The sequence below is a fragment of the Thalassophryne amazonica genome, chromosome 14, assembly GCF_902500255.1.
Source record: "Thalassophryne amazonica chromosome 14, fThaAma1.1, whole genome shotgun sequence".
Lineage (NCBI taxonomy): Eukaryota > Metazoa > Chordata > Actinopteri > Batrachoidiformes > Batrachoididae > Thalassophryne > Thalassophryne amazonica.
The window spans coordinates 61,456,920-61,469,356 of record NC_047116.1 but is presented as its reverse complement, the minus strand read 5'-3'; the positions used below and the strand labels follow the sequence as shown (position 1 = coordinate 61,469,356).

General features: G+C 40.5%; 1 protein-coding gene across 1 annotated transcript in view; it reads left to right on the top strand.

Annotated features, from left to right (window-relative positions):
• The window catches only part of wnt6b (wingless-type MMTV integration site family, member 6b), a 155,965-nt gene that overhangs the window by 105,472 nt on the left and 38,056 nt on the right, over positions 1-12,437 (top strand). Inside the window, exon 2 of the mRNA XM_034186682.1 lies at positions 2,374-2,594. Coding sequence (XP_034042573.1) covers positions 2,374-2,594 — 221 coding nt within the window. The remainder of the gene's footprint in view (positions 1-2,373; positions 2,595-12,437) is intronic.

Below are 12,437 nucleotides of genomic sequence, written 5' to 3'. Positions count from 1 at the left end.
GCCACTGAAGTGGCCACGAGTGCTGGCAGTGTTTCCCTGAGTTGGAGCCCAGCTTCACTTTGCCATTAAGAATTAGAATAAACTATTTATCCTATTATACACATTCATCAGTCAAAGCTGTTGAAGAGGCCCAGGCTTTGTGTTCATCAAATACAAGAATTATGTATGTGTGTTTTAATGTTTTAAATGTTTGAACTAGAGCATTTGATTTATTTGTCCACACATTTGAAAAGCCTGAGATTTTTTTTTTTTGGTAGTAGTAGTATACTATGTTGTTCTTTGAAATACGTTGGATATGAAATGTTTTCCCAAAAGTGGTTAGTCTAAGGATTTATGTACTTTAAATGGTTAATGTCTACACAATCTTACAGTGAAACATTTTCACATAAAAATCTAGAATCAGTGGTGGCACCAGGCCTGATTTTCTTGATGGGACAAGGTGGGAGCATTACTGGTGGTGTGACAGAATTTGTGCTAAATCTAACAATATGTATTTTAAAATAAAATTTTGTAAGCTTACAGGAAAAATAATGCAATAACTACACAGCTGTCAACAGGTGACACATAGATCAGTAGCTGAGCTGTTCTTACTTAGGCCCCTTCACAGATAGTGTGAATATGTACAAATCAGAGCAACTCCCATTGGAACAGCTCATATGAGTGCACCACGAAACATGGCGCCAGTGGGCAGGCGTGCACGATGCCGGTGCGACAGTTCGTGCATGTGGGAACACAGTGCCAGCAGCAGCGTGATGAACCACATCGCACAGCTGCTATGAAGAAAAAATTAATAAAAAAATTTATAAAAAACAAATGTTGCAGCGTTTTCATGCACGCGGGAACACAGTGTGAGCAGCAGTGTGATGTGTAACCACATCGCGCAGCTGCTGTGAAAAAAAAAAAAAAAAAAACATATCATCCACGGGATTCGAACCCGCACTTTCCAAAAGCTCTGATGGTCAGTCAGAAACTTTACTACTGAGCTACCATCGCTGGCCTGTGAAAGGTGCAGGAAACTGCCTGATATCAGGAAGGACATGGACGTATTTAAGAAAAAATAAAACCACACACCATATAAAAACATTGCATTATATTGAATCCCTCTTATCAAACAGGCAATACAAATATGATCCGTCTGTTCCTCTGTAGATGATCCATGGTCACAGACGTACAGTCATGAAATGACATAAATGAGAAGCAGTTCGCTCATCTTATCATGTTCACATTTGCTGGTGCGTGTTTAGCCGGCGCGCGTGCGTGTCCTACCTAAAATACGTGTCTTGTGGACAGCATGCTGCAGGACTGACACCGCGTCATGTGGAACAGAGCTCACATGGGTGATGTGACAGTCAGATCACCCGCTGCGTGTTATGATCTGACGGTCCGTTTCAACCTGGTGGCAGCCTGTCAATGGGCTGCTGCATGCGCGCACACGCTCACTGCAGCCTGTTGCCACAGTGATATGTGTTTTTATTTATGTGCACATGATGACAGCAAGCAGACACGTGCACGTCACAGTGAGCAGTTGGTAGTCCATGTCCGTCCAACCACAGTACGTGTTGTCCAGCTGGGATGTCCAGAATGACAGATCGGGCGGCCACACTTCCTGTCAGTTCAGTGCATAAACCAAAGCCACACTCGTGGGGCACTTAGACAAATTTCTAAAGTTGTCATCTATGTGTGAAAGCCAGGTGAAACATGGGTATGTCCTTGGCTTTCTCCAACCACTGGGGCCCTCAACACTGAGGCACCTGCTTGCTGGATCGGTCCCAGAGAAATGTGCCACATGGACAAAATGTCATCATCCTCCTCCTCATCCTGACAAGGATGTGTGTCAGGGGTGGGTGATAGTCTTGACAAGAAAAGGATCTAAGATCCAGTGGTTGCTATGGATCATATCAGTCACAGAATAGCAACAGCAAGAAACAGACCACAGGAGTTTTGAATGAGAAATATGTAATTTCTGATGGAGTCATTGTTTGCCCATTGAATGAATGTGGGGGGTGGTGTGAGGGGGAACTGTGACACCTATGTCTAGACCGCCTCTCTCCTGGTTCCTGAAGAGTAACAGCACATTAAAACAGCTGTAAGCTGTCTGTCTACGAAAAATGTTCAACTATTTGATTTCCAGAGTTGTGAGGACCACACAGTCCTCCCCAGTACAGTCCAGTTTCAAAACTATTTTTTAAAAATGTAGTGTGCAGACTTGGCAGGCATAGCAGCCACAGACAAAAAGAACAACCATTTGGTTTGTGTCAGGCACTAATTTAGTTAACAGGTGTTTCTGAACAAAAAGAGCAGAAGTGGAACTTTCCATTGTTGACATGTTATTATGCCTTCTATTTTTTTTTAACAATGAATTTCTTCTTCTAGGGCAGTGGGCAGTCCACTGGTCATGGACCCCAACAGCATTTGTAGGAAGGCAAAGCGTCTGGCAGGGAAACAGGCTGAGTTGTGCCAGACTCAGCCAGAAATAGTGAGTGAGGTGGCCAAAGGTGCACGGTTGGGCGTGAGGGAGTGTCAGTACCAATTCAGGTACCGTCGGTGGAACTGTACCAGCCATAACAAATACTTTGGCAAAATCCTACAACAAGGTGAGTGAGGCATGGCGACAGTATCTGTTATTGTTCCCCTCATGTCACACATAATACAGATGTGGGTGATTGTAGAATTGGTCACACAACTTTACAAAACTTTCTGACAGTTTTTGCTGCTGATTATCCTGACACTACACCTGTCATTCATGTTTATATTTCATCTTGTGGACACATTGCATTAATTTCTGAGGAAATGTATAACTGATGCACCAAATGGATGGAAAATACATGAGCATCATCAACCATCAGTATAAGTGAACATGTAGTTAAAAACAAGTATGTTTCTGTCCTTACCTGGGAAATACATTTTGCACTTATTATGGATTATATTTCTCAGTAACTGCAGACTTTAGTTGCATATGTGAGAGAACCATAAGAGTGATGGACATTTTCATATAGCAGAATTAGCATATTTTTGGATGTGGCGAGAACCGCTGTTTATGCAAAAGGTTGGAATTGTAGTCACATGTGTTAATGCTAATGTGTGGTTTCCAGAGGTGGGACGAAGTCACTGTCAAGTCATTCTCAAGTTATGAATCAGCAAGTCTCAAGTCAAGTGTCAAGTCAGCTTGCAAACAATTGGTGGTCATTATGACTTCAGACTTGACTTGGGACTTGACTTTAGACTTGTGACTTGCCAATTCATGACTTGAAAGTGGCTTGCTGGTGACTTTGTCCCACCTCTGGTGGTTTCATATACTCACATTAACCATAGTTAGTGCTTTATTACAGCTCATTAGTATTCAGATGGGCCGCATTGTTGCAACAGTGTTGTCTAGTCTTGCACACATCACTCACTCATCTTCAAACGCTTATCCAGGATCAGGTCTTGGGCGCAACAGCTCCAGTAGGGGAGCCCAAACCTTTGCCGGGCCACATTAACCGCCTCTGACTGGGGGATCCTTCCCCGGGGTCTCCTCCCAGGTGGACGTGCCTGGAACACCTCCTTAGAGAGGCACCCAGGGGGCATCCTTACCAGATGCCTGAACCACCTCAGCTGGCTGCTTTCAATGTGACGGAGCAGCGGCTCTACTCCGAGCTCTCCACAGATGACCGAGCTTCTCACCCTGTCTCTAAGGGAGACACCAGCCACCCACCTGAGGAAACCCATTTTGGACCCATGATCTAGTTCTTTCAGTCATGACCCAACCCTCATGACCATAGGTGAAAGTAACAACGAAGATTGACCAAGAGCTTCACTGTTTGGCTCAATTCCCTTTTTGTCACAACAGTAAGGTAGAGCGAATGCAACACCGTCCCTGCTGCACCAGTTCTCCGGCCAATCTCACACCTCATTGTCCCCTCACTAGTAAACAATATCTCGAGGTACTTGAACACCTTCACTTGGGCAAGACATCATTACCTGCCTGGAGTAGGGTGTGCTCCATGGCTGGAAATCTTGCAAGTCCTGGAAAACTGTGATTACCAGTCTAAACCCTATCAAAATATATTTTCCACTGCAGGGTACATAATGGGTACATGAAATTTAAATGTAAAAAAGGATTCACATTGCTTTTCCATGGACTCTTGGCAATGATAATCTCCCAGTTAGGGCATGTTGTTGGAACAGATTAATAATCCCATGAGTATCTCTGTCCATCAATCTTTCCAAAAGCTTTTGAGGGTTTAATTGTTTAAAAATCATTAAAAATATTGTCATGCCTCATTTTTCAGCGGTGGGTAGCTTAAAATCTGAACCCCTGACCTCATGACCACAGCTAGCGGCCTTACGTCAACTTGAGGTCAGATCTCTGTCTGATGGCAGTGCAACAGACAAGGGCAGCTGTTGTATTTCAGAGCAGACATATTCACACTTGACCGACTCTCCTCTTCATCAGATTGTGCTTGCATGAAATGATCAACTAAAATTGCCTTTTCTCTTAACATCTTTCCTAACATCTTCTTCTAGCTCTTTGAAGTTTGTAATATAGCTGCTGCTGGCTGACCGCTGGGTCTGAAGCAATTACTGTGTAGGCTATTCTGTTGTATGATTAGATTCATAGAGAGTGGCCTGTCTTGTTTGGCCGGAATTACAGAGGAGCTTTTATCAGCGTCCCACCAGAATTGTTTTTACTCAACAAGCTCAATACCCAATATCGATATAAAAAATACAATATGAATCATGCGTGATCTAACAACAGATTTTGGTGTTGGATGATGTAGGAAGGTTCAGTTTGCTGTTCACAGAAGTCAATATTGTATAATATAAACTACTATTTTAAACTTATTTTTATTGTCATGATATTATAAATCTATATTTCAATATTTCTTGTGGAAAACATGCAGACAACCAAAGGTTTTAAGCATCATTAGCATGTGGATAAAAAAAATAATGTATGACACCACAAATTAAAATACAAATTTGGGCTATTTGTTTATATTTATTCACGCATAACAAGACAAATCAGTCATCAGTCAGTTGTTATTGTTATTATTAACAAAATATGATTATTTATAATATGATTATTTTCACCTTCTTTTCCTATCCCCCCAAAACAAATGAAAAAATAAAATATAAAATCCAATCCCCCATCAAATAAACAAACCAAGAATGAAACTAACTATTTTTTTGGAGCTGTACTTACAGTTGCATGACAACACAAAAACATCAATAATAAGATGACAAATGTTTTTAAGCACAACCCAACTTTGTTTTCCAGGAATTGCAGTAAAAACTGTACATTTTCATCCCCTGAAGATAGCATATTTTTAAAGATTAAAAGTGGTCACACATTAATCTCTGGCTAAAGGTTCTGCACAGTTCTATCCGGCCATAACAATTTTGTTATTGGCAAATACATATTTTATTTAATTCAGCTCTTCTGTCTAATACACAAAAGGTACATATGAAGAAAGCTTGGATAATGGCATACAGTTTTAAGTGATGGTCCTGAGCGTTACATGGCTTCAAACACTCAGGGCAGCCAACATCACGTATGTCTCAGTGAACCATGCAGCTGAAGCAAACCGTAGCTCGAAGCAATTTTTGTTCTTATCTCGTTTGAAATTACAACACTTCCAGTGTTGCTCAGACCAAGAGAGGGAAAAGTACAAAAAGAATGAAGATAGATAGAGATAGAGGGGGCGAGGAAGAGAGAAGGAAAGAGGACAAGATTCTACCAGTAGAAGAGCGACTGGTAATTAATCATAAATTCCTGCCTGTCATTAAGGGAGACCAAAGTGCTCTTGTGTTTGGAATCCTTTGTCCTCAATTACCTGCACTTAAGGGTCTGATACCAGTAAATGTCAAAATAAAAAATGCCTTAATTGTAGAGAAGAAAATTTCTCAGAATAGCTTTAAATCAAAGTTTCTTTGGTGTGTTAACATCAGCAGTGTGATTGACTTCAGTTTACTTTTATGTTTCTGGTTTACATTTATGGACGATGATTGGAGATATGGGGATATTAAAATATCTCCATAATTTAATTATAAGATGCTGCAATAGACTGATGGCCACTCCAGGGTGTCACCAGCATTTTGCCCAATGACCACTGGGATAGGCTATCTACTACATACTAGGTTTACAGATCAAAGCTAGGAATCAAATTTTATTTCCACAGATGTCCAAAATTATCTTTGAGTAAAATGAATGCATCACATGTCTTCACACACTATTTATTTCTTTACTATTTATCTATTTTATTCTTTAAGATTTTGTAATGAATGAACGTATATTCGCAAACATATAATGAATTAAATATTGAATAAAATCATGCATTAATTGGCACATTGTACTGAATGTACATCAACATAATCATATTTAAATAAATACTAATATTTTCAATCAGTGAACTTCCATAACATAAAGGTCTTGCTCTATTAAAGAACATTTTATAAACCTGTGGTGTTTTCTTGCAAGAAGAACCTTTTTCAATCAAAGGTAAGCAGTTATTTTTATCAACAATACAGATAAATAGACCTTGGCTGCTATGGTAATGAAGGAAAACATCAGTGTTGTAGTAGAATCCACCTCCCCCGAGTCGTGGGTCTCTGAGGCCAGGGCCAAGACCAAGTAACACCACCTCGAGGCCAAAGTCAAGGCTGAGTATTATACAAAGGCTTATAAAACAGTTTCATCTCCTCCTCATCTAAAGGAGCACCATTGAACATTTGACAACTGCATCATCATAAAAACAAAGACGGGCAGAAACTAGTTTTGGTTTAGGGCCCCTTCACACATAACACGAAAGATGCAGAAACCGGAAGAAAATCCACAAACTAAACACAAAATGGGGAAGCACGAACCATCGTGCACGTGCACAAACACAGTGCGAGCAGCTGGGACATGTTGCACCACAAAACAGCTGTATAATTAGTGAATGTCACTGGGTTGATATAAATAATAAATAAAAGTGAACTCAATACAGAACCCCGCGCTTAAATAACCCTGGTTAAATAAAAAAATAAATGCCACTCATGGGATTCGAACCTGCAGTTTACATAAGTTCTGATTAGCAGACAGAAACTTTACCACTGCGCTACAATCACTGTCTTAAAACAGGAGCGTAAAATGGCTAAAATCAACAAGGAGATAAATGCATTTTTTAAAAAAGAGGAAAAAGCGCCGTCATAACTGACCAAATGACATTTGTTATGGTGTATTTCTGCTGATACGTGACTGAAAGTAGCATATTTGTCGCGCTGTTGGCTTGTCATATAGTCCTGCAGCACACTGTTCTCAGGACATACATGTCCAGCTGGGCCGGCGCGAGCATCACCTGATGCTTGTCCACATGATCTGACAGTCCATTTCAGCTGGAACAGCCTGTCAATGTGAGCACTGTCCAGCCTGTCGCAAAAGCGATTTCCATGTGAGGACAGCAAGCAAACACGTGCATGAAACACATGCATGCCACATGTTGGGGGTGTGTGCACGAAACACACGCACACGTGTTGTGGGGGGGAGCCGACACTCTGACATGCCACATGTGTACTCAGCAACTTCATGGGCGTGGGGGAACTTAGACAAATTTCACAGCCAGCTCAAAAGTGGTCACCTGCTCACTGTGGGATCGAATGGGCTCTCACAGGGCACTCTCTGTCTTTCTGCCGCTTGTGTGTGTGAATGGTTGTAGCGACTGGTGTACCAGGCGTTGGAGGCAGCACCAGTTTTTCATGAATGGCATGCAATTCCTTCTTTGTGCACTAGTCGGCTTCAATCGTGTTATATGTGAAGGGGCCCTTAGGTTCAGTGATTAATATTCCTGTTAAAGCGGAAAGAAAAAACAAAAAACAAGTCAGGTAACTCAAAGGATTCACAGACAGTTCTCAAAGAAATTTTATTTAATTGGATAGATGCATCAAACCAGCACAGTGCATTGCCACCACCACCAACTGTTTGGGTGTGGAGCATCAGTGAAGTTAGATGTATGCTATATTAATGAGGAAATTGGTAGATAAGAGAGGAAAGAGGACAGAAAAAAGGGGGATTACACTGTAATATATCCTGTGGAATAAATTTGTTCTCTTTATATACACAGTTACATGCCTCCATGATGGTGGTATGAAGGTAGAAAAAGAAAGTAATCAAAGCTGATGACAAACACCCCTAGATCATATAATGGTATTTTCTTCTTGTGAATTATGATGATCTCCTTGCGGGGGTGCACAAGTGGTGAAGGTCATTACATTAGCATATATTCTTTCACCGGCCCGTCTTTTTGCACCAACCAAAGGAATATTTGTCACTATTTGTTTGTTCAACATTTTACATACATTTCTTTAAACACCCCTGTAGCCATCCATGGCATCTTACAACCTTGATCACATCGCGCATGCATAGGTCATTGTTTGCATGAAGTTACGTGACGGGGCAATGTTGCACTTTGTTTTTGGTTGTTGGCAGGTAAACAGTGTGAAAAATAAGTAAAAATAAGTGACCTCAAACTGGCCTCAGCTTGTTCTTGGAGGCTGCACAATACCGAGGCCAAGGCCAAGACAGAGTCATTGCATATCGAGGCCAAGTCATCAAAAAAAAAATCAGCCTCGATACCTCCAACACTGGAAAACATTACTCGAAAATAACGCAGAAAATTATTTTCTTATTTTAAAAAAGACATTTTGGTAGAGTAAAATCAAGAGGTAGTATTAGTGGTTTTTATTGGCCTTCTTTTTGCAAGATAAAAGCAAGGGTGTTTGTGATTGGTCAGTTTTGAGAGGACACCACCTCTGCCTGTGATGTGATCATGTCATCATGACCTGCCAGTTATTGTGTTTGAGAGATAATATATACAGTGTTGACTTTTTAGGGGGTCATATGCAACAGTTTTGGGTGGAATTAGCTTCTTTGTTCCCTGATAGATTCATAGAAATACATTATGACACTAAGGATGTGGGTCTGCACAATGCAATTCACAGTCCCGACCAACTGACTGCCATCATATGATTCCAAAACTGTGAAGGTTTAAGCACCTCTAAAAGGTTCTGTGTCAGTTCTATCATATTTTGTTATATTTATATGTGCTTAGTTTTAATATGAAGATACAGTATTAGTCAAGTACACTGAGACTGATATGTTAAATAAAATCAACCATGAAACAACAGAGTGCACTCAGAGAGTATACATTTCCACAGAGGACCAGCACCCCTCTGTTTAATTGTCATTAACTGAATTGTAGTGCATCAGTTCTGTTTCAGAAAAGCACAAATCACATTGAAACCAATGGGACACACCATTGAAAACCGTTATTAAACATGATTGTGAATCTGTGTCTGCTCTAAATTTAAAGGCATAGTCACACTGTGACAGATTGAATAAACTCATTAGTCGCAGACTGAGGCCTGGACCACACGGATATAGCACTTTCCCAATATGATCTTTTTCTTTGCCATTTCAAATAGTGCTCCGTAAACATGGTACCATTTCAACATTTATCTGTGTCCACACGAAAATGCTAAAATGACCAAAAATGCTGTAGTACCTGTCAGACCTGTATGTGGTGCTGTAAAACTTCCACAGAAAACTGAAAAGAAGACATTTGTAAGAGCTGACCGGTGAAAGAGCTAATCATTGTAGCAGCAGAAGCTGAAGCTACACTACAAAGTGGAACACTACTACTAATAATTTTTTTTCCCAGGATGGTCCACATAAATACAGAGGTGCAGTATAATATCTACAGACAGAGCCTATATTTCTTTTCAGTGAAGAGCTCATGTGATCATCCATACAGTTCCAACTTATACTGTTTCAAATTTTAAAAACATTCACACACTGAATAAATATAGAGTCTCCTTATCTGTTGTGTTGTTTCAACCAGATTCATCATCACAGCCTGACGAAAACTGTTATCCACATAAAACTGTCTTGTTTTGGAAGATGACATCTGGAAAGAATAAACACAGCATTTTTAAAGATTCAAACGACTTTATTGATCCCTAAAAGGGCAATTCAAGAAGTCCCTCAGTGTTTGTCTGCGTGTGTTTCTCAGGCTGAACCAGAGGACGCCAGCACTTTGTCTCTCCAACAAGAAGAAAAAATAGCTTATTTTATAAGTTGAAAGTCCTTTCTGCAATTATTTTATTGACATCACAGCGCTTCATTTATTCACACCAGCATTCACCACAGACATTCTTCATTTCTTCTGCACTCTGCACACGATGTATGTTAAATTACACTATTAACAACAATAACATGTCATTCATTGTGGGTGGCTTAGGTTAGAAAGGTGGAGCTATGACAACATAATTTCAGAAAAGCTGCATATTGCTTGTCCAGACAAAAATGCCATGGTGATATTTTGAGATTTATCATCTGGGACCTGTTTTTAAAAAAATATCATTTTTGGCCACCAATAAACGGTGTTTCCATGTGGACAAAATGCAAATACAAAACTTATGCAGATATGTCTAAACCCGTTTCCATGCGGATGGGGCCTGAAATAATTTGTCCATTGGCAAGCGTCGCATAATCCATCGGTCTGATGGAACATAAGTATAGAACCACTGAAGGCGGGTGTGCAGCACTTCTGAATGAAAACAGAAGATGAACAGATAAGCCAGGATAAAACTAACATTTATCAGACATGCACTGACAATCTAACAAACAAGTACAGGACAAAACAGTAAACATATGTGCAACCACTGGGGGAGCTCTATGTCTGATATCCCCTCAAAGTTTTGACCATGTACAAAACTTTCTGATGGACTCACCTAACATCAGCTGACAAAGAACGCATTTAATAAATGAGAAAAGGACACAAGACACAGATATCAAAATTGTTACTCTGTTACTCATAAATTTCATGTCTGTCACAGAGTGAGTGCAGCAAGATCAGCTGGTCCTTCACTAAAGGCCTACCACTATTCAAGATTTCTTTGAAGCCCATTTTGGGTTTTCAAAGCAGGATATCTCAAAAACACAGACTGAGTACTGAAGTATTTTCTTACCAATTTATCTTATCATTTAGTGAGAAGAATCAGGCATCAGAAAGAAAACAAATACAGTACAATTTATCAGCATTAGGCAGCAAGAAAAACAAAAGAAATACCAAGGTGATCGCCAGCCACCAGCCCCAAGCCTCAACAAAAGACCCAGAATCTAAATAAAGTTGAGACCACAGCACGCTCTGTTTCCTAATAAAATGAATTAAAAGATTAAAAAGCATAGTAACACACTGTGCCAGTGTGCTAGCCATACAAAAGGGAAAATAAGTGTTCTTAAGTCTGGACTTCAAAGTCTCAACACAAATCCGTTCTGTTGATGCAGGGAGATCATTCCACAGAACAGGGGCATGATAAGAGAAAGCTCTATGACCCGCAGACTTTTTATTCACCCTAGGGACACAGTCCCTGACCCTGAGAACGCAGAGCCCGGGCCAGTACATATGGTTTAACTAGGTCAGCTAAGTAAGGAGGTGCCAGTCCATGAACAATTTTATAGGTTAGTAGCAGAACCTTAAAATCTGATCCCACAGGAACAGGAAGCCAATGAAGAGATGCCAAAATGGATGCAATGTGGTCAAACTTTCTGCTTTGTGTCAAAGGTCTGGCAGCAGCATTTTGAACCAATTGGAGAGCCCTAATGCTGGACTGCAGTAAACCAGAAAATAGAACATTGCAGTAGTCCAATCTAGAAGAGACAAGTGCATGAATCAAGGTCTCAGCATCAGTCATAGACAGGATGGGACGAATCTTCGCTATATTTCGCAGGTGAAAAAAGCAGTACTCATAATATCTCTAGTGTGGAGGTCAAAGAACAAATTAGGATCAAAAATTACCCCAAGGTTCCTCACTTTGCCAGTGTGATGTACGACACACGCGCCCAGGCCAGGCCCCAGTCACTCAAATTGATGCTGATGTATCGCTGGTCCAAGAATCATCATTTCAGTCTGATCAGTGTTTAAAAGTAGGAAGTTGCTAGACATCCAGCTTCTCACTGATGCCAGGCAATCTTCTAAGGATTTTATGTGGATGAAATTACCAGCAGTTATCGGCATGTATAACTGAGTATCATCAGCATAGCAGTGAAAGGCAATCCCAAAACACTGCAATATGTGCCCAAGGAGTGCTATATAAATCAAGAAAAGCAGGGGGCCCAAAACGGACCCCTGTGGAACCCCAAATTTCATGTCACTAAGGTTAAAGGTAGTATTATTGTACAAAACTGGTCAGGTATGACGTCAACCATGCAAGGGCACTCCCAGTAATCCCAAAACAATTATCCAGCCTATCAAGTACAATATCATGATCCACAGTATCAAACGCAGCACTGAGATCTAACAGCACCAGAACTGTAGTGGTGTTCGAGTCAGTTGCAAGCAGAAGATCATTGACCACTTTAGTGAGAGCTATCTCTGTGAAATGACATTTTCTAAAAGCAGACTGCAGTGGCTCAAAAAGAT